General features: G+C 38.0%; 2 protein-coding genes across 4 annotated transcripts in view; one reads left to right on the top strand and one right to left on the bottom strand.

The window, feature by feature from the left end:
- Positions 1-623: 623 nt before the first annotated feature.
- LOC139971539 (betaine--homocysteine S-methyltransferase 1-like) lies at positions 624-15,639 on the bottom strand. Its single transcript, XM_071978103.1, has 9 exons — positions 15,225-15,639; positions 7,677-7,818; positions 7,086-7,201; positions 4,958-5,149; positions 3,976-4,123; positions 3,235-3,423; positions 2,217-2,347; positions 1,608-1,702; positions 624-1,418 (listed from the first exon to the last, which is right to left on the bottom strand). Exons 1-9 carry the CDS (start codon positions 15,228-15,230, stop codon positions 1,337-1,339), a joined length of 1,101 nt encoding a protein of 366 aa, XP_071834204.1. The 5' UTR covers positions 15,231-15,639; the 3' UTR covers positions 624-1,336.
- LOC139971538 (betaine--homocysteine S-methyltransferase 1-like) overlaps positions 15,190-27,649 on the top strand; it is a 26,709-nt gene continuing 14,249 nt past the window's right edge. Inside the window, exon 1 of one of the 3 annotated variants that reach the window (XM_071978102.1) lies at positions 15,190-15,315. Coding sequence is in view for 2 of the 3 variants with exons in the window: in XM_071978101.1 (XP_071834202.1) it covers positions 25,286-25,291 (6 nt within the window). In the remaining variant the exon portion in view is untranslated. Of the gene's footprint in view, positions 15,316-25,018; positions 25,292-27,649 lie in introns of those variants that run through there. The other 2 variants (XM_071978101.1, XM_071978100.1) reach the window with 2 other exon arrangements.

Here is a 27,649-nt window from a genome sequence, read left to right as displayed (position 1 = left end):
TGGCACGTCCATTTTTTATGAAAATATTAAACAAACAAAAAAGCATTAAGCCACTCCCATGGCTATAATTTTGGAACGTATTGGCAACTATAGTATTTCTTTATAACTTGACTATACAATCAAGAGAAGATTCAATAGTCTACGATAGTTCATGTAATTATGACACGCCATAACAGAGGATTAAGAAATGACTGTAGGAGGATGATCGGGGGGGGGGGGGCGGGAGGTTGTCGAATTGATGGGATTAGGAAAATCAAGTGTTGAAGTGTATTACAATACTGTTAGTGAAGAGATACAAGTGTGAGTTGTGTATTGTTGAGAGCTGTGAATCTAATCTACCTAACTTTGTTCGGCACGCACTAAAACTGTCTGGAAAGTATTTGTATGTTTCGTTGTTGGTGTTAAAAATGCACAGTAACGCCGATACCTTCATCAGTCTAGTCTATATCAGTAATTCAAATAAAGATCTGGTTAACAAGAGACTACTTCCTGTTAGAAATGAGCGAATTTTATTTTACTTCAAAATGCATCACAAAGCTACCCAAACCTGGAACCTCTGAGATGTACAGTAAACACATGCAGCGAATGAATACAAATACCATCTTACCATGCAGTAAACAATGTGCTTTTTTTTATCCTTTAATATGTAGTATTGAAGAGGATAAAGCTGCAGGTAAATCCAGAAACGTGGGATGTTCACAACATTAATCTTAACTTTTCGATATGTCGATACAAATGACTATATAACATTGATGATTTATTTGTTTCAACACATAGTAATACAAGGTGAACAAGACAATATAACTGCAAATAAGTAAAATATGTGAAAGGAAGTCAACTAAGAAACCCTTTTGGGCTTAATCGAATAGAGTACTCCCAACAAAGAAAATAGTAAACCTTAACACCTAAAAAAGAACTCCCCCCCCCAAAAGATAACCTTCACAAATAAGACATATAACACTACCCCCCCCCCCAAACCACCACCACCCACTCCCACTCCTTACAACGGATACAATCAATAAAGGCTTTCATAGTAATTTTTCATATCAAATATCGTATATGTATTGATTATATCCTAACTCAGAAAAACAGTATTAAAGTATATTCACAACCGCATTCACGAGGCATATACTGACTGCATGGGTAAAGTTTCCAAAAAATGATTACAGTAGAATTCCAAAAGCTGACATTCATAAACCATGATCTCCTGATAGATTTCAAATAACAGAATTTAATTGATTTACTAAATATTGATTTGGCTTCGCGGATGCACTTCATATCGTCATCTGATAATGAAAGCCTTTAATCTCAGGGCCTTGATACTGATTGCGATGGGCTACTCTTTAATTTCCGTCAGAATTTTCATCTTGGTGCGACCGGTAGCTGGAATAAGATCCTCCCAGTACTTCCGTGAGGCCCTGAGTAGTTCAGAAACAGATGAAGAGAAAACAATATGAAGCATAATTATGCAAACGATGCTCGGTTTTGTCGCTCGATTCCTATTGAAAAAGGAAAATAATGCTAACAATTATTTGCAGAAACATTTGAATAAAACAGTTCGACAAAAAGTTATACGAATGTGTTTGAAAGTAAAGTATTCTTCTTACCGTTTTCTTTGCTCCTTGGCTAAACTCTTCGCCAACAAAGTGTAATTCGCGCTTTTGTCTTGCCCTGGTGGTCGTTTACCTCTTTCTGCAGCGAGCTATATACAACAACGGAAATTAGTTAAGAAGAGAACATGAAGAAAAACAGAAGGAGGATTAATCTGAATTTGTAAATTAAACTAAAGATGGTGCATGATATAAAAAGGTAGAGCATGATGCCTTTAAATCTTGAAACTCGAATGCAACGAAACATATCCAGATGAATGTTGTTAATATGGAAATACCACTTTGGAATGAACCTACATATAAAGGAGTGCAGTTACTATGTAAGGAAAGGTAGGTCAAAACATGATATTTATCTAGTGTGAATAGAATTGACTTACCTGCAGCAAACCAGGGTCTCTCCAATCTTTTCTTACAAATAACAGTTAGCAGCGAACCCCAACATAAACGATTTTGAGAGCTGAAATAATACATGAATACACAATTCCGCCCACCTAAACCATAACATCACATCTCAAAACGACTCGAGATAAAATAAAAACATACAACGTTACTTAACGCTAGAAACAAATGAATAATTTAAAAGTCAAATATTTATGTTAAGCACACCTCTTCCGCAATAGCTCTGATGTGATACGGTTCGAACCCACAACAGCCACCGATATAACGAATCCCGAGGTTATAGGCAGCTCTCGCAAATGTCCGAGCGTCGGTTCTAGTCAATAAGCGAGGCTCCATGGCTTGTAAGATCGTATTTATAGTAGAAAAAAAGGAAAGCATTTGAAACAGATGGTTAGGTTTTATGAAGTATATGGCTCGCTACCACGCAGTTATACTCTGTTAATGAAATTGCTGTATCAGTGTAACAACAACTGCATAAAACCACCGAGAAAGTGTGTCGATTTTACAAAATAAACAACAACGTATATCTAGGCCTAAATTGAAATGACGGCATGTCTAATTTGCAATTATTGATGACGCAAACCCAATCTTATCACTGGTCTATGGCAAATATAGACATGCCTGTTATTAAAAAACTTTCTATACATCGAAGGTAGTTTTTACACTTTTTTAGTGTTTCAACACACAGAAGAACGAAGGCTAAAGCAAATCTGAAAATGAGATCACCAGCCACATAGGCTTGAATTGTTGATTGATAGATTGATTAATCATATATTTTCTGTTATAGAAGCTGGAGTTAGCAGATGCTCCTGCTCATTTTGCCCCTTACATGACCTAATACTGGCAATGACTCCAGTGGCAAGAAAAGAAATCGCGTGAATGGTGTCAACTCCTGATTGCACTATGATATCAAATATTGATAAAATGGCAGCCACCGTTGACATGGTCGATATTTTGCAATCTACGTTAAGTATATGATCATTAACTTATATCTTAACAGAATATAACTAACTTTGGCCAAACAGGATTGGTTTTTAATCTATTATAACTGATGCAGTTAACTGTCTGAACTTTCATTGACTTTCATCTCGCATCTACTACATGCATGTCACTATGCACCTTCCACTAAACCGTACCATTCACAAGTACAATATATAGAACCTATAATATTGGGCTTTACAAATCCTTTTCATAAATGTCTCCCTCACTACCGTGAGTAACTCACCCAATGGGTACTCTGGAAGAGCCTGATACCCTCTGACGTCATCACGTAACTCAGTTGTATGCCATCCTACTGGCTGTGCCATCAAATGGCAGACTAATCCCGCCTCGTCTAGAGCATCTTTCATCATCTTCATCGTCTCCAAACAGATGAAGGGATCAAATAAGCAATTGATGCCAACGACGTCTGCTCCTGTAGAAATGAAATATTAGTATATACAAGAAAATATTGATTCAGGGTTAAAGCAAGGGATGGGAAGTGATTGTAAATCATTAGCATCTTGTTATTGATATGAATCTAAATATACAGTGTTTTGTTTCGTAGAGAAGGTACAATTTTACAATAAAATTACGGAAGAAATTTATTCACAACTAATTAAGTTTTAACAGATGAGCTGACATGTAACTCAGATATATTAAACGTTTACATAATATTAATCGAAATATCTTAAAACAAAAACCGCGATTCAAGAAAAGAGCGTCTAGTCCTTGATTGACGATATCACGAAACATGCAGAGAACGGTCATAGTATAGGACCACGACCTTAAACTTGAAAACTTAAAAAGTGAAAATCCTCCTCTTCATGCAAAATGTCCAATTTTTGCTCGGAGAAAACTTTCACTGTATCATGCCGTCAATACTACCAGCCTTTCAGTGACGTCACTCATAACCAATTCTTTTTTCTTCCTTTTTGTTATATATGTTAACTTTTACATATAGACTCCTACATATATTTACATATACCTGCCTTCGCCATTCTGACCGCACATTCTTGTGGTGATATTCCTGCCATGTCACCCATTAGTCCAATCTTCATTGAACAAGCAACAGGTAGTGAAACTTGCTTCATTGCCTCAATTGCCCACTCTGCTTCCTGCACATATCCGAAAAACTGTAAAAAATGTAAACATCAAAGAAAAAAAAAAGAGAGAGACATTGGTTACTTTTTATCCGATGTTTCAATGTTTCGTTAGAAACTATTATTTATTGTCAAAAGTATTAACGTATTAAACGACTGTTTTTTTACTGTTTCACTTTCCTGGATGTGTTCTTCCATCTTAAATCCTTCCTGCACTCTACAGAGTCCAACCACAACCCCACATCACCCTCCCCCCCCCCGTAACGAACGATGCCTTTAATACTACACTGATACATTATTTGAGAAGCATTAAAAAATGTGACTTAGCTGCAAAAGCAAGTCAAAATTTCAAAGTGTTCTTTCACAAAGATCTCAATTTGCCATAGCATTTTTGTCCAATAGGTATACTTCTCTATCTACCATACCGCAACCTCACTCCCATAACCACCCTGGTCCAACCCAAGCAATCACGCACTTCATCCCACTAAGCTATGTTCAGTTACACTTCATATTTATGACGTAAGATAAGTTTTAGAGACTGAAACAGGTTAATTGGGGAAGGGGGGGGGGGGTATGTATATCCAAAGTTTAGCAAGAGAAACGACTTGTAGTTTATATATAGGATTCGTTTGTGCGAATATTATCATCACAACACTAATGTATAATTTGCCCGGGAAAATTTGCCCGGACGGCAAAGAAAATTTGGGCTATTAGACGATCTCTCCTCAGTGGCGTGAATTGGACACTTATCTTCATTGTTTCATTAATATGTCTATTTCATATTTGAAATTTATATCACAAAATGCTTACACATGTTAGCGAAAGAAAACCGAAATTAATTAGTTAATGAAGGATCCATCAATTTACCTCTCCTAAAAGGAAGTCAACGTTTTTCTCCGTGAAGACGTTGACTTGTTTCTCAAATTCTGTCATGACAACGTCCTTGCCTTTACTATCCATGAAGCTTTGAACCGGAGAAACGCTGCCTGCCACCAGAGCATCGCCCTCCGATGCGACCTGTCGCGCTATGTCACATGCTGCTGTGTTAATTGTACTGCACTGTATGGGGAATACCACGGATAGATACATTTATAGATGTGAATTTAGTTTACGTTACTATATATATATATATATATATATATATGTATATGTATATATATATATATACATATATATATATATATATATATATATATATATATATATATATATATATATATATATAGAGAGAGAGAGAGAGAGAGAGAGAGAGAGGAAAACCATCCCCCCTCCTCTCTCTCTCTCTTCCCTCTACTTTCCTTCCACCCTCTTCCCCCCCCCCCCCCCTTGCTCTCGTAGCATTGTAATTCATTTCGCTCTGCAGTTATACTAATTAATCCATATCTCCTTCAAGAGTCATTATTCATCATCCCAAAGTATGCTATAAATATTCATGATGGTTTCTCTAATTCAACCTTCTACGAACAATTCAATGTTACCCATACGCCATTCCCCATTACTACGTTTAATTATCTAATTTGTCAGACCTTTAATTAACAGGGCGCAGACCCAAGACCTTTATCAAGTTGGGACGTGGTACTGCCGTTGTTGAAGAAGAGTTCCCAAATATCTTTTAAATGTCAAATGAAGGCCATCTGGCACGTTAAGACCACAATGTTTAGTCTGATGTTGGAGGGGTGGGGTGCACCATCAAACACCTGGATATACAAATATGTCTAAATAAGAAATAATCGTGATAGTATAAAGAAGATGGAATGGGCAAAAATCACGATGACATAGCAACAAACTTTATAGCATACACAGCAATTATGTGATAGTGACGCTGGCACAGACTACAATCACGTTGGTAAAGATATATATCATTCCAAACAATTGCGATAGAGAAGGTAAGTAATGAAGACATAAATCAACAATCACGATAGTAACAGCACAGCCAACAAGGTAATAGTAAGGACGACAGCATAGCCTACGCAGTAACAGTTAACGACAGCATAGCCAACACGGTGAATAGTAAAGGCGATATCAAAGTCAACACTGTAATAGTAAACTCGACCAACACGGTAATAGTAAAGGCGACAGCATAGCCAACAAGGTAATAGTTCAAACGACAGCAGAGCCAACACGGTAATAAAGGCGACAGCATAGCAAACATGGTAATAGTAAAGGCAACAGCATAGCCAACACGGTAATAAAGGCGACAGCATAGCAAACATGGTAATAGTAAAGGCAACAGCATAGCCAACACGGTAGTAGTAAAGGCGACAATATGAATATAGCCAACAATGTAATAGTTCAAACGACAGCATAGCCAACACGGTAATAGTAAAGGCGACAGTATAGCCAACACGTGAACAGTTAAGGCGACAGCATAGCCAACACGGTAAAAGTAAAGGCGAGAGCATAGCCAACATGGTCATAGTAAACTCTACAGCATACCCAACACGTGAACAGTTAAGGCGACAGCATAGCCAACAGGGTAAAAGTAAAGGCGACAGCATAGCCAACATGGTCATAGTAAACTCGACAGCATAGCCAACACGGTAATAGTAAAGGCGACAGCATAGCAAACACGGTAATAGTAAAAGCAGCATAGCCAACATGGTCATAGTAAACTCGACAGTATAACCAGCACGGTAATAGTAAACTCGACAGCATAGCCAACACGGTAATAGTAAAGGCGACAGCATAGCCAACACGGTAATAGTAAAAGCAGCATAGCCAACATGGTCATAGTAAACTCGACAGCATAGCCAACACGGTAATAGTAAAGGCGACAGCATAGCGAACATAGTAATAGTAAAGGCGACACCATAGCCAACACGGTAATAGTAAAGGCGACAGAATCGCTAAAAGTTACGGAAGAATAGACGACGGATCGTGAATGACGAAGAAGATAGACTATGAATATAATGGTAACAATTAACTGAACTTTTATATATATCTGATGTATGATGTCTTTGTTAAAGATATTTCAAACTTTAATACAAATACTTACATTGATAACTTCCTCGTATACACCTGTCACGATTAATTTATCGTCAGCGGAGTTGAAACTAAACGTCTGCATCACATCTGCGCCAGCTCTCAAATACTCGCGATGAAGCTGTCTCACTGTAAGAAATTGTAAACGATATCATACACAGCCTGAGAATGGGCTAGAAATTACTTTATTAGCGCCTCTTCCCTCTCTCCAATTTCCTCCTGAACCCCCCCCCCCCCCCCTCACTGAGCCTCCTCTTAACAATCGACCCCTTCTAGAACTTAGCTGAGTTCACTCGTACAGTCCTTATATAGAAAGTCGATACACTAAGAAAAGGAAGGTATTATAGAATTTTCAAGTGTTGAGTATACTGCATGCTTGTATTACATCAAAGTGGTAGATTTGGAAGGATAATGTAGTAGATCAGCGGTGGCACAGTGATAAACTTGACCAAAATTTGACAGGCCAGGTATATGGGAAAGTGCTTAATTTGACAGGAGTCAAGTATAGAGGGAAAGTGTAGTCAATAGAGCTACACAAGTGTCGAATTATCTAGGGGTGCAATAGATTTCCAATTGGTATTTTGTATAAGAATAATGTAAATACCTGCATCAGGATGTTGAACTGCAGCCTCTGGTGTTGATGTTCCAGCTAAAACATATCCTCGGCGTTCCAAAGTGACAACGAAACTACCATCGCCGATTACCACACCTTCATCTAATCTTTCTAGTAACCCTTTCTTTGATTTCTGAAGAAAAAATAGGAGATCAAAAGAAATCGTAATAAGTTGGAAAATCAAGAACAGTGAAAAAACTTTCAGCCTCCACCGGGATTCGAACCACGGGCCTTCCACTCTGTACGCGGACACCGTAACCACTAGGATATGGACGCTGATTGTATGCCCAGAGGTTCGAAACCGGCAAGGAAGGTGGTAATTCCTCTGTAGGCGTTTGTCACCTGTATCGAACAATACTAGTTCTGTTATTGGTGACATATTTTGCCTTACTCTAGAGATCAAAGATGATGCTAACCGACTCAAAATCATTTGTGATTCCTAAAGCTGGATCTCGAAAGAGATACTTTGAACAGACTTTATGTTAATGCAATGGAGGTAAACGACAAAGGCAAATGAATATATATAAATGAAAATCGTAATGAGTTGGAAAATCAAGAATATATATACAGGGGCGTATCCAGGATTTTCTAACCCGGGGGGCGCGAATTACTATATAAGCGGAGCGCCACCTTCGGTTGGCGCGCAGCGTACAAGAAAATTTCTGGTTTTGATAACCCGCCCAGATCACCGGAAATGACACTTTTCGAGGATGAAATGACCAACCAGATGCACACTTTTGCCTGAGAACCAAGAATTTTTTTCCATTCATAACCTTTTGAAGATTGTCACCAATCACACATGATGTTGACCTCATCACAACTCATGTGGATCATTGCTTTTTGTAGGTGATTTTACGTCGCGGCCCACAATAACCCGTAAGCCCCACTTTTCAAGGTTGTAAGCCAATTATTTGTTCAGAATTTGAAAATTCACAATTCTCGTGAATAAATTCACTTCAAAACATACCCATAATGTTGGACAAAATTTCATCTATGGACAACCAATACAGAGAAACCTTCTTCACCCCTAACAGACCGGTCAAAATTGCACGAGTAGAGGGAAGTATGATGAAGAATGGTGGTCAGGGAATTTTCGAAAATTCAGACACAGTTAATATATTGGTGTACAAATATTCAAACCTCTTATAACGGCTACTATAAAACTTCGTTGAAGGAAATGAAAAATATCATATATTTCCGAAACCGAACACTACACACATCTACAGTTTTGAGGCTGTTCATCCCGGAACGCCATTTTCATGCTCACTAATACGATGTTATATCTGCTGTTCGCTTTAAAAATTCGAATAATTGAAATGAGACTGGAATAAATAACTATTATCTGTTTATTATGCAAAGCTCCACCAGTGGCGTAACGATGAACCCGGGGGCTCCTGGCCCAACGGGGATCCCCTATCAGGAGGTCCAAGCAAGGGCGTCCGCAAAATTATTTACAAGTAGGTCAAAAAGGTGTAACACACTACTTGCTACTATCTAAGCGCAGCGCCACCTTCAGTTGGCGCGGAGCGTACGACGATTTTTTTTGGCCAAAAAATACTCCTAGATCGTCGGAAAAGACACTTCCCGTTCAAGTTGCATTTACACATCGGTTGTTTTGAGATCTCATGTCTTAGGATTTTGACTTTCAATAATTTCAGTAATGCATTATGGGTCCGTATGCAATGAACATAACTAGAGAAATGTTGGTTGGGGGAAATCATTGAAATGTCAAATGCTTAACTTTTTTTTTAATTTTTGATTTTCCAGGGGGGGTGGGCAAGTGCCCCCTCCCCTACTGTATGGAGTATAATGGGGACTACTGTACAAATACAATAATCAAACCTTAGCATAGGCCTAAATTCGGCTGAAACTTTGTCTCCATGTAAGCCTAATTTTTACTTACCAGCTGCAACGAAGGCATCTTTATTCTTACCTTTTATTATTATATTTCTATGAAAGCCCTGACTTCATTTTCAAATGAACGCAGTTTCAAGTCTGTTGGGTGTTGGGTTATTGTTTTAGAATTTTTCAAAAAATCATATGTCCCGATGTTGTACTCAGTATAACATTGGCTGGAATTGGGTTTTAAATTATATACTTCGTTTTCGATTATAATAATAAATAACACAACTAGCTCGATACATACATTAATACCCAATGAACCCATGATCATGGTGTCCGTATTCCGTATCACGTGAAAATATGTATATTGTCTTGTTCAGTCTTTGCATGAGTTTTTCTTTCCCAGTAAAACGGGCCCTCCCTATCCAAAGAGGTATACCCCTTTTCTGTGCATCAGTATAGCGGGGCCCACTTTTGGTCGGGGCAACCTGCTCAGCACGGTCCGAGCCCACAGGAGTTACGTTACTTTGCCCCACATTCTTTTCATTTCGAAAGACGCACAGTTTCAAGTTCATTACACACTGAAGGCTTCGATTTTCTATCTGCCTTCAGTTAGGGAAGATCTTGGGATTTTCATTCTAGATGTCGCTAGATATTGCTAGATATCCATACAGTACAGTGCCCTTGGGATTTCATGGATTTTTCGGGGCCTGATCTTGGGAAATTGCAAAGGCGGAAGCGGTCACACTCCATGTAGGTCAGTGTACGACCTCTAGCGGTCACTAATATCGTCCCCGTTTTCGCGTAGTGGCGAACGTGCACTTTTGGCGAAATTGAGTTAAATATTGTTCTTACCTATTTCGAGGGTGAAGAATCGGTTGAGCCGTGTTAGAAGTTTTAAAACTGTCTTTTTTTTTCGTTTTTTCTGACTCATTTTTGACGAATGTCCACCTAAGACCCACTCTCGTTTTTACATACTGACGAATACTTTAGTCATCATTACAACCACTCAGTAACACTATTTGTCTAAGGTCCATGCATTTTTGCATATCGACGAATATTACCCTTTGGAACAAGCCGAACATAACAACCATGTCATACTGACTTGAGAACCAACTAACTGCCATTTGAAAACACCCAGGATTATGGGAAGGTAATATCTTTATTAGTTCACCTCGTCATTTAATTGATAAATACAGTATTCATATACTACGGAAGCGTAGAAGGGACATGGTGATGAAAGAGAAACAAACTCGTCAAAATGACAAAATTCGGAAAAAGACGTTTTGTCGAGTTTAACAACTCTTCAAAACGACAAAATTATTAAATTTGCCGAGATGCAACAAGTCGTCAAAATGACAAAATTCTGAAAATTGACCTTTTGCCGAGATACAATAACTCATCAAAATGACAAAAATCTGAAAATTGACGTTTTGCCGAGATACAGCATGTCGTCAAAATGACAACATATTGAAAATTGACGTTTTGCTGAGATACAACAAGTCGTCAAAATGAAAAAATCTGAATTTTAACGTTTAGCCGAAATATAACAAGTCGTCAAAATGAAAAAAAAATCTGAAAATTGACGTTTTGTTGAGATACGACAACTCGTCAAAATGAGAACAATCTGAAAATTGACGTTTTGCCGAGATACAAATCGTCAAATCGTTACAAATGTAACATCTCCCTAAAGAAGTACGGTTTCTCTTAGCTGTTGGCGGCTTTGCTCATCACGAGCATTACTCTAGCCTAACTTAAAACTACCTTTTTCTAGCTAAGTAATACCTAGTTACATAATTGAAGGTCCCATACTTTAACATGAAACTTTGGAAGGTACTAGCATAGTTTATACTTAAGTAGTTACTTTGCTACAAAGGACGAGGAGGGGGGGGGGGGGGGCGTTTAGACCGAATTACTAGAAAATCTGTATAGCGACCTTTAATACTGTCTTGCCAAATGCTTCAATTAATGAAGGATCTTTAACGATTTATCAAAGAAACATGGCTTATTCATTGGCTGACACAATTTCTTCAAGGATGGCCTAGACAAGTAAGGTTGGATAAAGGGTTATCGGAATATTGGAAATAAAGGTTGGTGTGCCTTGGGGTGGGAGGGGGGGGTACATTATCTGCTATATTATTTACTATATATACTGATGAAATTAGGTCAACCTCACACATTTCTGTTACAAAATATGCCGATGATACTGCTGTATCATGTACAATTCATAAGAGCTCTGTTGAAACTGACCAATGACATTTTCAGTGTTCTGTAAATGACATAGTTCCAACATGTGACCGCAAGACTTTATTGCGTAACTCCACCCCCCCCCCCAAAAAAAAAATAAGGGAAATTTGTTTATGAAAATAAACCATAAAACATGAAGGTCTCATTCTATCAAGGTCGCAACGTATTATTATTATTATTATTGAGGGATCTGATGTGGCTAGAACCTCCAAAACTGAGTACTGGGAGTATACAGTGACGACAGTTTGACCTTTTCTTGCAAAGCATTAAGGTATTAAAAAAGTATATTATATAGTATCTAGAGTGGCTTACGTTGTGTCTTTCTTTAACCAAAATGCTAAGGAAAATGTTTTCAATACTATTATTCTACCTTGGCACATGTGATCTATACAGTGCCTGTCTGGTACCATTTTATAATGCAAAAAAAAAGCAAAGAAAAGAAGAATGAAGTTTCTTAAATACACATCATCTATATTAATTTAGAATACAATATACTTTTAGAAAAAGTAAATGCTGCTGCAAGACCTGAGTTTACAAGAATGGCTAATAAGATTTACAGTGATCAGAATAACCCTTTGTATACCGTACTGTACTGAAAACTCTCCTGCACAAATCGAGCAGAAATCTAAGAAATCCACACAAAATACCGAACGTAAGTTTACAGCAACTCATTTATTTACCGTGCTGCTTTATACGTTCCATTCGAGCGCTTAGAATGTTTGTTATAGTCTGTTTGTTATATCGTTTTATGTAATAACTTTTGTATTAGTAGATGTATTTTATATGATATCCTATCATCTTGACATTTTCTCCCTTTTTATATTAGTTATTCTTGGACTGTTTGGTATCCTATCATCTTAAAAAAAAAAACTTTTATATGAGTTATTCTTCTTGTTGAGGTGTTATATGACTCCTCTCTATAATTTTTATATGTATACTGGAAGGAAATAAAAAGAAGGAACAACATACTACAGTACATCTTGGAAACACTTGAACAATGGCACAGTTATTTCCTTCTTTAAATCTGAGGATTCACACGAGGTTGGGTTGGATATTATGAATGTGCCTGTGAGCGTAAGATTTTTTTTATATGTATACTGGAAGGAAATAAAAAGAAGGAACAACATACTATAGTACAACTTGGAAACACTTGAACAATGACACAGTTGTTGGTTTGGTTATTATGAATGTGCCTGTGAGCGTAATAAAATTTCACATTCCGTTTAAGGGGATAGTATAGTGGAATAGCTTCCCAAAGCGTTTGAAGGATACTTAGAAACTATCGTCAGAGACATTTCACGTAATACACTAACTTGAAAATGAAGAATTGCACACAATTTTCCGTAGTCTGTGTGCTTTATAAGAGTTCCGACTTAACAGATTACGCCACTGGAACTATTACTTTTGCAACTGCATGTGTTCACATTTCATCATATACATTGTCTATTTTATACATTATAGAAAATGGTGGGGGTTCTTTAAAATAAATAGGACCAATATATAACCCTTTCAGCAGCCGGCTCTCCTTGCCCTCCCTACCTCAACATCTCTCTATCCGACACCCTACATTTCACCCAAGAAACACATACTAAAACACTTACATCCGCCCATAACCCATACAAATTCCTTGTCTATTTTATACATTGCAACAAAACGTGGGCGTTCTTTTTAAATTAATAAGACCAATATACCACCATTTCAACAGCCGGCTCTCCTTGCCCTATATACCACCTCCCCTCGTCATATCCGACTCCATCCATGTCACTCAAGAAAAACATACTAAAACACGTATGTTGATACCTGCGTATAACCCATTCCTTGTCTATTTTATACATTAAAGTAAACCGTGGACATTCTTTTTAAAATTAATAAGACCAATGTACCACCCCGTCGATTATTTTCTTCTATCGTAAGGTTATTCCACCTAACCCCCCCCCCCTTCCTCTCCCCATGTGACAGTGAACATTCATGGTGTACCCTATGGCTACTTCACACAAAAGTGACGAATACAAGTCTGTGACAGGACGAAACTTCAAAATTTAGTTCTAGCACAGTGACGAATGTGTGGCGAATGTCTAAAATTAACTGAAAATGACATGACATAACGACGAAAATGTTTACACTAAAATTACTACTATGTAAGAAATTTCAGCAACAAACATGAGAACTCAAAGTTCTATTTGTCATATTTAAAATATTGACAACTTTCGGTAAAAAAGATCCTCTTTTAGTTACGCTATACTAAAGTCAAAATATGAAAATCTTTAGAGCGCGTTTTCTCAAAACTCACATTTTGAACATTCGTCACTACGCCAGAACGGGGACGATATACCCGATCACTTGGTATCGATGAAGTGGTGTGTTGCCGGATTTTGTCAAGGTCTTGGTACTACGAGCGAAGGCCATTAATTAAGTTTCGTAACTCATCGGGAAGCGATTAGAGGGATGGGGCGTAGGGTTGTGGGCGCGCGTTTTCATGCAGATGGGAACAATCTCAAGAAGTGATGGGTGCGTCATGTTCCCCGACGACTCGGTCGAGTCCGAGACCAGCCGCAGTTGGTTTCATAGCACAATTGTACAACTGTTTAAGGCGTCCATACACACACACGCGTTATGATAGACCATAGATGGTATATATATATATATATATATATATACATTAGTGAGAGATGAAAATGGAAACGTCAAAAATGGAGTTGTCGGTGCAGGGGTAGGGTGAGACGCACCCCCCCCCCCCCGTTATCCTCGATTCGTCACTGGCTACCATGTGTATATAATAGTGATCAGCGCTTTAATTATGAATGTTCCTCTTCTCTTCCCGGTGTCTTGGCGTTTATCTTCTACTCCCTCCTTTTCTCCTTTTTCTCTCTTTCTTTTTTTCTTTTCCCTTCCTTCCTCTCCTTCCTCCTCTTTTTTCCCCCTCTTTTTCCCTTTTTTCTTCTCTTTTTATTCTCTCCTCTTTTTCTTACCCGGGGGGCGCGCGCCCCAACGCCCCCCCCCTGGATACGCGCCTGATATAAATATATTTACTTTAACTTATGCTGTAAACTAATGATGTAGACTGAGGTATAGACATGGCTTTCATTTTATCTATGTAAATATTATAAACCGAATGGCTCCGTTCATAAAACTCTTATTTTTGTTGTGATATTGTTAGGCTCTCTTCTTCTGTAAATGTCCAAGGAAACGGCAAGGAGGAACAGAAGCAATGCATTATCATATTGGCATACTATAGTAACAAGTTAACTAAACATGGTAATTCCTGGAAATTCGGGAAAAGGTAGTTTTGACTAGTTCTTTCAAAGAGCGTGTAAGAGTATTAGTCTACTATTAGGCCACTGCACAACCATATGGTTTATTTCTCATTTTCGGAACGTCACAGTACTACTATAGCATTATTTCGTCGCTTCGCAGTTTGAACAAAGAAAATAAAAACAGATATTTACTTACCTCCATTTCATCGCAGATTTTGACAAAGAACCGCTCTGCCTGGCAAACTGTGCAGTTTCTGTGAGCTAAGTAACCGTTGCAGTGCACAAAGGTAATTATACATGCATTAAATTTTCACAACGAAGTCAGAACAAGGCCAAGCTTGTTTAGGTGGGTGCTTTATTCACCATAGATATATAACAGAGAATGACTGCATGCCTATAGAAAAACAGTGGAGAGCCTCGCCAAACATACAGTATTGTCCAAGACATTTGCGAGTTGACCAGAGCACGACCTTCCCCTTCAAATTCCTTCGAAACTGAACATCTTTCGGTACAAATCAGAAAGCTGGTAAATAGCAGCTCCTGTATAAGTTGTAACTTTATTGCAAGGGGGTGTGGGACGTCCGTTGCATAAGTCTTTCAATTCCGTTTAACTATCAGGTATAGTACTGATGAAGCAAGCATGTTAGACTTTCACATTTTAGTCCATCGGGGCGGGCCTCGAAATGTGCTTAAAAAACGATTTTCGTTGCATATTATTTAGTACCAAGGTTTGATGGTTGGAAGTTGTAGAGGGATGTCCTAAGAACATTTTTCACGATGATGGATGATTGAAGAGGTGTTATTTTTCGAGTAAACAACAAACAATATTTGGGAGTGCGAGTAGAAAACACTGATTGTAAAGGAAAATGCACTCCGATTAGTGACTATGTGTGTTATTTCACGTTTTCAAAACTGAATATTTAGCAGGACTTTATTCAATCACTCATTGCAGAAATGACCCATCTCGATTTTGATTTAAGGGGTTAGGGGAGGGAAGCTGTTATAAATCGTTGCTCGATGTACGGCATCAACCCCCTCGCCACATGGTCCCACTCACATCAGACACCTAATCATTCCCCACTGGAAACCGTATACGGTACTGTGTCTTGCCTACAGTGTAAATAAGAACCGTTAAAATCTGAATCATTACGTAATCAGGCATCATTATCTTTGAAAGCGAGGTCGGGACAAGGCCAGATAAAAGTTTGTGGATGAGAAGGAATTCGAAGTACTCACCATAGAAATCAAACAGAGACTGACAATATGTGGGATAACAAAATAGGGATTGAGGGCAATTATTGTTCACTACCTCGTTCAGACCAGTAGTTATGTTTACACGGCCTTTGATTCGTCATTTCGGTAAACATCTTCCCGTCTAAAACTGGACGTTCGAGATGTGAGGACGGTCCTTGAACAAGACCATTCATTCCGTCATTTTAGCTGCGATCACACTAGCCAAGCGCAAATACACTAGCTCGGCACAAATAGGAAATATGCGAGGCACCGCTGGCTTTGCAAATTGCTGGTCATCGTTCATTTTGCACCTGCCGAAACGCATACGTACGGAAGCTTAAAATTGCCATCAACATAAGAAAACTTTGCCCCAATATGTCAACATTTTTCAGTAAATTGTTTAGATAACAAGGTAATATCTTATCAAAACTTAGAAAAATGTTGGATTGCTGTTTGCTTTAACTGAGCAATTGAACATTTTTCTGCAAAATATTCAATTGTTCATTCCAACTGGGTAATTGAACAATTTTCTGCAAAATGTTGAATTGACCACTTATAATATCTCGTCAATTGAACATTTTTCTGAAAAAAAAAATATTAAATTGTTCACTTCATTCCAACTGAGCAATTGAGCAATTTTCTGCAAAATGTTTAATTGGCAACCATTCAAGTCTCGTCAATTCAACATTTTTCTGCAAAATGTTTAATTGTTCACTTCATTCCAGCTGAACAATTAAACAATTTTCTGCACAATGTTTAATTGGCAACCAATCAAATCTCGTCAATTAAACAATTTTCTGCAAACTGTTTAATTGTTGACTTCATTCCAGCTGAGCAATTAAACAATTTTCTGCACAATGTCATATTGACAACTTATCATATGTCGTCAATTAAACAATTTTCTGCAAACTGTTTAATTGTTGACTTCATTCCATCTGAGTAATTGAAAAATGAGAAATTGAGAAACACCGAGTAAAGGCAGAACATTTAGTTTATGTGTTTTGTTGTTGTCCTTGATTGTATTGCGATTTGTATATATGTAGTAATGATGACTGTTACGTGTTGAGATCCTATATACGTTTTTGAGATTCGCAGCAAGACGAACTTATCAACGCGAGGTGAAGAAAGTACTTATTTCAAGCCAATCAAAACACTAGATTAGGTCACGTGATAAAATGGACCGATCGGTCTGCAGCAAGATTACTATATTCCCAGAAATGAAAAAGGCAAAGTTAAACCGCGGCCGTTAGAAGATACTGTTATTAGTCCAGGTTGTAACACTTTTAATTGTCGAGTAATGAACCTTTATACAGCATACATTAATGTCATGAATTAGTCCAATACAAACACAGAGATCACATGTTTACAATGCATTTCAACTTTGTTAAGGACAATTGGTGTTGGATGTCAACTAATTATGGTATACTCAGTTGCATATATCAACTTTAAACAACATGTTTTGAGTGAGTTTTTGGATTAATATTAACATTTAGACCAACCCTGAGGAACTGACGTCATCATCAATTTAAACTTAAAGGAGCATTACTGATCGTAACACATTGTCGTGTTCCGTGAATGGATGGCGATTGCGTAGAGAAAATGTCGGACGGATTGTCGAACGCTATTGACAATCTATTTATATGTTCGAAACAGATAATAGTCCGTATGGAAATACGTGGATGACTAACGTACAATATTTACATTTACTGAGTGTGGCTTTAACAAGATCACAAACGTTCTTGCTTCTAAACATCCAACCTCTTTATGACGGTTGCTTTAACTCCCTAACGTCGACAATCTCTTCCATCTCTACCTTGATGTGAAATTAATGGCTACAAATTTGTTAAGTCTCTATCAGCTAGAAAAGCTTCTATAGGCACCCATCTAACGACCAAGTCATCATAAGAGCAGAATTACAACTTTTATATAGAATTTTGAGGGTTTGGGGGGTCAAATAAAAAAAAAAACTTAACATAGGGAGAGTAGCACACAGGCAACTCTGCATATTTAGCAAATAAAGGGTATAGTCTTTTTTCATCTGCAGTTTCAGAGGCTTACTGAGTTAGGCAACTTATTCTCTTCTAATTCTCATGTTCTGAGCCTTTCACGGCGCTGACAAGCACCCTCACTTTGTAGGTACCTACATGACTATACCCCTTGTGTATTGTCCTCCCAAACAAAAACACCATGAACAACCGAAAAGTTCTTCATTATACTGGAAGCACTCCACGCGCACTACAATACTGCGTATTTGCAGGCAAATACAGTTTATTTCGTTTATTTTATTTGTTTTTTTTCACCACAAATATACAAAAAATGTAGCGAATACGGAGAGTTATGGAATGTGCAAGGAAGTGTATCAAAAAACCCTTGTGGGCTTATCTAGTGGTACACTCCCTGTACATAGAGTACACAAATAACTTACAAAAAGAATTAAGAAAAGAACTAAGAAGAAGAGAAGAAAAAGAAAGAAAAGAAAAAAGTTCTAGTTTAGGCCTAGACTCTGCTTAGTCTGCTCAGCGACGCGAATCAGCCTCCCTATACAATATCCTTTTAATACAAAACTGAAAACTCATCTCTTTACTCAGTAATTCATTGTCTATGTACATATTGTGAGACAATTTTTATTGGACACTTTTTTCTTGTATATACATGTTAGTGCTTTTTTATCCATGGTTATTGCCTTTTGTGTGCTATTTTACTTTTTATCATTCGGTCATATGCTTGTTTTGCTGTGTGTTTGACTTGTATTCTTTATGTATTTTTTGACCTTTTTATTTGTAAAGCGCCCTGAGACTTCTGTTACGGGCGCTTAATAAGAACTGTTTATTATTATTATACAAAAAATAGGAAAATGCTACGGCTGTTATAATTTCCTCCCCTTTCTACATACGGTTGGCACAATCACTGGAAAGAATCGCTCATTGCGTGATGAATCATAGTGAAGATCGACACAGCGCATTTGGCAAAGAAACCTAGGCCGACATACCTTAACAAAGGCTAGTAAGCCTAGTATAGGCCTAATTGCAAAATTACTCCACAGATGACCTTTAAACACGACAGGACATTGGGGTGAATTTACTTATTAGCAGTACCTTGCACAGCTGCATGCCCAATCTCCTATATGTATTAAAACTAACAGTTCCAGGGCTGGTCTCCACGGTCTGGAATCAATGAAATCAATGAAATCAATGAAATCAACAATATTTCATAAGCTATAAACTTGAAAACCGGAACAGCGATAGAGAAACTCAAATTACGACACATCCAGGCCTGGTCATAGTAAGGTGGTTTTTCATCCAATACAATCTACGGTTTTTCCATCTGAAATGACTGTCTTACTGTAAATATTCCAAATTTCAGTTAAAAATGTTGAATTGGAAGCCACCCGACGTGTAAGTTTTAATCCATAAGCCCTTGCGGGTTTCTCCCAAATTTGTGGTCGCTTAAGCGTCGTAAACATGATTATTATTATATAAAGTTCTCCTTACATTCATCATTCTCGGATCAGCTATAATATTGCTCATTTTCTTTGCCTAAACTAAGAGGGCGCCTTCCTTCCATTCAGAATAGAGACCTTAGTAGCCTCTCTAATTCAGAACACAGTTATCAGTCAAAGAACAACCTGCCACTTTAACCGTTGTTGCACTGACGTCATAGGCGTCGACAACAAGATCTGCACCAAGCACTTCATACCTAGTAGTCAGAAGTACAAAACTATATAAACTATATATGTACAATATTATGCTACATTCTATTATGCTACTATTATGCTATTATGCTACATTCATTGTTTATTAGTTAAGGTCTAATAAGTATATTGGGGTAACGCCACATACTTCAATGAATATCACATTGAGTCATATTCAAAATGTTTGAAAAAACAGCAATTCAAAGGTCCAAGATTTGTATTTAACAGTGAAGGAACTGCTATAATGGTAAATGTTGTTTATAAGTAGGAGATTTTTTTAAAGACGTTATTGCTACCTGTTTTTTTTTCTAGCAGTTAGATCTGAATGGAGATGGGCAGGTGGAGGAAGGTGAGGGGAGGGTGAGGGGAGGGTGAGGGGTACAAGGTTATAAAGTTCATATACGAAAACAGAAAGTGGTTAAGGCACCGCGGCTTTGATGATAATTTACTATGGACTTCTGTATAACTTGACTCTTACTTCACACATCCTGCCTATAGAAACATATGCAGTTGCACGGAATTGTATAATATACACATTTCCAATCACGTGAATTATTCGAGTCATAAAGTAATTTCCTCACTGTCATTCCTATGACCACATCAAAATTATCATAGGACACATAGAATGAGATTGCTAAAATATGTTTGATTAATTAAATACTTTTCTTCTATTAGTTCTATGACAAAAATGATTAAAACCGATCAAAGCGGGTGACATAGAACGATAACTAACTCTGTACAATGAATAAGCAAAATTTCATAGAAAACTGGATGCAGATAATTCAAAGGGCAAAAAATCACGCTGGCACGCATGGGTCTGTGTGATGCAACCACTATAGTGTGGTGCTACATAGTTCAAAAGATATGTTTATAGATTCCTCGTGATAGCTACATGGACAATGACTAAGCAATTTTCAGCTGTGCGCTAATCAAATATTGTTCTATATTGCTCTACCGGTTTGATAACGTGTTTTGTATTACACAGACGTGCATACCTCCGTCAAATTTTTAATGTAGCATATTTCTGTGATCCACAACAAGTTAAATGTTGATTTAATTTATTGTCATGGCCTGTATTATGCTTAAGTCGAATCCAATACTACTTAAGAAGAACTCAGTTTTACCTTAGTAGAATTCTATGTCAATCAAGTATAAGAGACCATATATTTTACTTTAGAAAATGTAATTTCACTAAAGTAGTATTCAATAAGTTTATGTGAATGTATGTTCCACTTAAGTGGAATACAATTCTAAAACATAACATTTGTATTCTACGTAAGTGGAATGCTATATTACTTAATTAAGATGCATTGAATTCGACATATATTACACTTAAGTAGAATTGGGAGGTAATTATTAAAACGGCTTGCCATACTGGTGGAGGTATAGTCCGTGGGAGGTCAGAACTGACACTGTAAATAAATGCTCATGTCTGAAATTAGTGGATATTTTGATAGTCAGAACTGGCCAATTGTTCAACTATTCCCATATTTATTTTGTATTCTTGATTGCTTAAAGAGAACCTCCAAATTTCTGTTTAAAGTTTGAGATTCTGCTGTAGGTATTGTTAGGAGTTCTTGTCTACTTAAAGAGTTTTTCCTAAGGAGTTGGTACTAAGCAATGTGCCGATAGAGACAATACCGTTAAACACATGTCGGTAAAGACATGACCAGTACATAGCCATGTAATTCCACATGAATGAACAGGTTGAGAGATAGGTTGGATTCTGAGTCAGTAAGTGTAAAGATGTAGTCTCGGTCTTTCTCCCTACTTCAGTAAAAACAACAACGACATCCTAATAACACTTGTTATATCCATTGAGGTCTGTTTTTACCTCCATGGTATATCGTAATTGATGGTTGTGCTAATACCATGCACCGAGTTGGATCTTTGTGTGAGATTGAATAATGGAAAGGGGCGGTGGGTGGGGGCTCAGAACCCTCAAACATACATCTTATTTGGTATCTCATGTAACGCAATATTTCACCCATTAAAAAAAAAAATACTTGAACGATCAAAAGTGGGGCGCCTCTTCTAGTCTCCTCCCTTATATTCGTCACTGCATCCGTGCTGTAAAAAAACGTTTTCCAATAAGGAAGAGCGTGTCGGGAACATCATAAGAACATAATATCATTCTCACCAACAATGGTACGATGTTTGTAATCACATTTCATGTAAGCTATGTTATGCTAAAGTTTGTGTTTCGCTGTGTGCATGACTATTATTGAATCTGACCTATGACCCTGAATGTGCTTATCTTAACATGTTCATATGATGTCCTTTTTATAGTTTCCTGGTTGACCAAGAAGCTACAACAGGCTGCGTATATAGGAAGCAAAAAAATAAACACCATTAGTTCCGCCGATGATGCTATGCTGTGCCAGGTCTATTGATGGAGCGTTCAAAAATTTTCTACTTGTAATAATATCGAAATTTGGAGATCTAGGAGAAACATTGGAGAAATATCGAATTTAAATTAACCTTTCTATTTGAAATTATTACTTTTTACGACAAACTTTAAACAGTAACTATTGAAATTGATGTATTTCATAAACATTTTGAATTTTCACGTGAAAATTGTATTTTTTTATGTCTTTCTAATTACGAGAAACAAATATCGCATATTTGTTGGATGATAACGAGGCATTTAAAATGATTTTTCTCTCATTTGATTATCTGGCACTCTCTCTACTAATGCAAAAGATCCAGCTGAACTGCTTCCCGTAGTTGAAATATACCGGTAAGTAGCAGAAAATATATAGTTCTTCCAAAATTGGGAGGGGAGGGACAGGAGGGAAGGGGAGGGAGTGAGGAGAGGAAGGAGGGGATGGAGGGGAGGGAGGGAGAGGTGGAGAGGTGGAGGGGTAGGAGGGAAGGGAGGGGAGGGGAGGTAGGGAGTCTGGCGCTTTCCCCTTTTCGCTTGTTCAGTACGTCTATGAGCTGAAATTCCTGAATCTATATCTAAATATGTTACCTCTTAGGTTATATCTGACCGTCTTTTACTGACTTTGTTTGTTGTTATTTTCTGTAGTTAATCTACCCCCCTTCCTCCACCCCTATTGCATGGATGTGAGCACTGAGAAGTTTGTCAGTGATTCAATATTGTTATACATTATCTACATCCTTCAATTTTGTGTGTGTGTGTGGGGGGGGGGGGGGCGGCGGCGAGATTGGGACTTCCCATTTTTCTTTCACATCGTACTAATTAGTAACTACACATATGATAGTCTGTGTTTCTCGCGGTTTAAACAAGTGTGACAGCTTATACCGAAAAGTGCTGATATTTAGTACTCCGTTACACCATTGCTCAGGCCCACATGTATCAGAAACGTCTTAGTGTTCATGGGATTAGGTTAGAAGTTAATGGATTTTGTAAACTATCTTTGTTTACTTATTTACTATTGTTATCGTTGGTCCTTCTGTAAACAGTCACTGTATTCATAGAGAAACCGGTGTACCTCTACAGGTCGCCAGTAAAACTACGAAGCCTAGATGATAATCTTGGAGCCTATTCTTATCTATAGTAGTAACCCGTTCCTATGAGCAGATGACTTTTCGAAAGCTAATGATATGTGCCATGGATGTATGCGGTGGCCGGGGGGGGGGGAGGGGGAGGGTGGATTTGAAAATTTACTAATAACTGGACACATTTACTAATGATTTGCACTGTACAATCTTCAATATGCATGGCAATGCACTACAGGTCGCAGGTGTCGGACGGAATGACGTGGAACTGTTCGAAATAAACAAATTCCTTGGTGCTTTCCCTATGCCGTCTCCTCCTCTCCTTACCCACTGGACTCGTGTGAACTATAGACGTATAGCGTACGAACGTCACTGGATATTTCCATTCACCCACACGATCTTCTTCCCATCTCCATTATCCACCCTCTACCCCCCCCCCCCCCCGCCCTCAAAAGCGTCCTTCGAAGTTTCGCTACAACTTAATACTGCATGACAATGACTTGATTTTAATTCAAAAAGTTGTTGGCCAACTCCGTCCATGATTCTTTGTGTTTTTGATTACACCTGCTGTGTGTCGTGTGCAATTATGACATCACATCTATTTGCTTCAAGTTCACTTTTGGTAGAATATCAGATAACTTCAATTGTCAATATCTCAAAAGCGGTACATAGGAATTGAATGCAAATTTCACTGGAATGCTTAGATTATGTTCCTCTGTAACATATTAAAAAGATAGTTTTACATGGACTCTTCTTTTAAATCACATGTACATGATTCTCAATGGGTGGTCTCCTAAATACCTGACATCTGTTGTTCTCCCTGTTAATCATCGTTATAATACGAGATCTAGAGTCTTTCATCTATTTTTGTGCCCAGGTATTCTACAAATTATGGCGTGAAAACATTTCGTTACACTAGTTGTATTTTGTATGGAACTCAATACCGGCCAAATTTCAGAAGTCTGTTGATCCAACTATTTTTAAATCAACAATTAAATAATATTTTTCGACTAAATTGAACGGGAAGAGAGCTCTTTAGTTTTGTACTTTTAGATTGATGTTTTATATATATGTTTGTTTGACATATTTGGATGTATTGTTACTGTAGTATTTTCATGTTTATATGGACCACAGTGGAATTATTCAGACTTTTCTGTGTCATCCTGCACTTAGTTCTTGTTACCATTCTTCATGCATTTTTCTACATTGTTTTGCTTGTTTTGAATGTTGTGCGGTTAATTAAAAAAAAAACACACACACACTCAACCCAAGTCCTCTTGCATCGAGATTGTGACTGTGTGATCATCGTCATGTGTATCACGTGTCCGAAAAGCACAGATACATTTTATGAAAATTCACCGTGCAAAGATCCTGGGCGCGGAAACCAACGACTGATCCGCTCTCAACCTATAGCACAACAAACCCATGCAGTAAAAACACAATATACAGCAGTATATATATATTATTGTGATGTTTCTTCTTCTCTGGCTCGGGACTGCCACTACACATAGCCTCATAGAATTTAATCATTTGCCAAATCTAGCTGGATAGGGCGACATTGTTACCTATTGTGATATCTACGACTGCTCAGTCATTGTTACCTAATCATATATATATATATATAAATTGCACGCATTGATTACCGGGGCAGCAAGCGATAAGATAGTGCCGTGGCGAAACACGCTGTACGCGCATGCCTATAGTCAACAAGAATTCATTAGCTGGAAAAGTGCACCTTCGCTCACTCGTAGAAGTCAACGCTTCACAACAGAAGTTTATTACGCAGCTGAAAACGGCCACATATTGTTTTCATTTTGTTCTTTGAAGGGGAAAGTGTTCATCTCATATTCCAATTTCGTATCAGAAATATGGCAGTAAGTACATTATTTCCTTTCTTTCTCATAGTTTCATCTATTGTAAAATGTTACGTAGAAATAAAGTGGTTCATTGTGTGTGTCTGTTAGCTTTCCTAACTTAAGTCAAATAATCCGATAGACTGATATGCGGGTTAGCTCACTCACGCTGAACCATTATGGGACAGTTATATACGAATGGACGACGTGCATTGTTCGCCGTTAGAACTGCTTTTAATCTGAGGGGGGGGGGGGGGGGATGGGCACCGACGTCGAAGGGCACTTTGCAGAAATTCGATTGGACTGATGCAGCCTGATATTTTGTACCATTTGTGATTCTTATTGTATTATCTTATTTGCGTATACACATTACTCCATCAACGCCCCCACCCTCAAGAAAAAAATGCATACTAGCACTACAATATATATGCAAATTAGGAAAAAAGGAACAAGTTTTCTTTCGAGACAAAATGAGTTGAAATCAACAGCAACACGTATCACCTTCTTTCATCAATCTATGTTTACAAATTGATGTTTGATTTGCGTAACCATTGAGGTACTTATACAAAATGTTAATTGCTAAAGTAGGAATCTGCCGAATTAGACTGAATTTGTGAATGACCTACCGCGAGGGGCGTATGTTACAGGGCATGGTTGCTTGAAAAGGGGGGGGGGGTGTCACGGGGTTGTAGCTCATGAAGTATAAAACATTGATAGGAAAGTACGGTACATCACCAAATTGAAAGATAATGTCTAAAGTAATGCCCAGCATTTCATTACATTACCCCCACCCCCCCCCCTACCACCCACACGATCTCACACTCTCCATAACCATTTATCCATAAGCTACTCCGTCGATCCACTTAAGGCTCAAGTTGCGAAGACCTATGTAGTATTGACTCTGTTCATAGATGTATACATCTATATGAACCAACTTATATAATTCCCCACCCACTCTTCGCGGACACGTATATTCTCACCGTACTTTGGACATGAATGTGTATAGGAATTAGCAAAGCAACACTTGGCAATCTTTCATGTGATAATAAATCCTCAAGAAAGTAAACATTGTTGGTTTATAAGATAAGATTAGATGATACAACAGCAGCTCCCTGAATAGACTTTGACAGACGTTGTCATTCTTTGTTTGCCTATAGGGCTCAGTGTTTAAACGATTTGCAAATTCATTCAGTTTTGTTATCAATCTTTTATAAAGCAAAATGTAAAACAAACTAAAACGAAATCAACTTATAATATGACATACGTGTTTCATTATGCCTCCTGCCAGCTACATGTTGCCCACAGGAACATGAGACCAACTGGTTCATGCTATCAACTGGTTCATGGTACCAACTGGTTCATCATGCCAACTGGTTCATCCACTGTTTCACGGTGCCAACCAGTACATTGTGCCCACCTGTTCATGGTGGCAGGTGGGTCATGGTGGCAACGATTCATGATTACAAGCGGTTCGTGGTGGTGAGCGTTTCATGGTGCCAACCTGTGCACGGTGACAAGCGGTTCATTGTGGCAAGCGGTTCGTGGTGATAAGCGGTTCACGGTGTCAAGCGGTTCGTTGCGGCAAGCGGTTCGCGGTGGCAAGCGGTTCATTGTGCCAACCTTTGCATGGTGACAAGTGGTTCATTGTGGCTAGCAGTTCACGATGGCAAGCGGTTCGTTGTGGCAAGCGGTTCGCGGTGGCAATCTTTTCATGGTTCCTACTGTTCATATCGTGTTGTGTCGTGCCTCAGCTAATATTCCTAAATATGGACTGTACACTAAAGATAATATTACTTTGCTGATATATATATATATATATATATATATATATATATATATATATATACACACACACACACCCACACCATATTATGTACATATTATGTATATACATATGCCTGTTATGACTCAGTGGAGTTTCTATCGATGATAGCAGATTCGTTACCTTTTCGCGTACAGGTGTGTTCTTTAAGTTGCAAACAACTTTAGATAAATATATGATTTCGTGTACCTGCAGTTACACATACACCGAGGCAGCGTCTGAGGGTTTTGCTCTCTGAACTCAAACGAAGGCGCTGAGGTTATTTGTCAAAGTAGAATAAAATAAAATAGCATACGTGATTGAGGGCGCATGGAGGAAGACCGGGACCGGAGGGGGTGTTGGGTTTGGTCAGGAATACCACATTCCCCAAGATCTATCTCGGCTGTCTACTTTCCTTGACCTAGTGTATCATTAAACAACAATTCATATGTAAATGCTTCTGACATTACAGAAACCGTATGTAGGGATTGAAACATCTTTCTTCTCCTACTGTTTAATTTTTTTTTTATTACAAAATTAAAATTCTAGAAAGTTTGTACACGTTTTTATTTATTTAT

This window comes from Apostichopus japonicus, chromosome 8 (assembly GCF_037975245.1).
Source record: "Apostichopus japonicus isolate 1M-3 chromosome 8, ASM3797524v1, whole genome shotgun sequence".
Lineage (NCBI taxonomy): Eukaryota > Metazoa > Echinodermata > Holothuroidea > Aspidochirotida > Stichopodidae > Apostichopus > Apostichopus japonicus.
The sequence above is the reverse complement of the archived record's forward strand: the minus strand, read 5'-3'. Positions and strand labels throughout refer to the sequence as shown.

Excerpts from the sequence above, each read along its gene's own strand:
- LOC139971539 (XM_071978103.1), bottom strand. Across the intron at positions 7,202-7,676 it reads AGTTCAACATCCTGATGCAG|TGAGACAGCTTCATCGCGAG; the intron begins GTATTTACATTA and ends AATTTCTTACAG. Across the intron at positions 3,424-3,975 it reads GGTCAGAATGGCGAAGGCAG|GAGCAGACGTCGTTGGCATC; the intron begins GTATATGTAAAT and ends TCATTTCTACAG.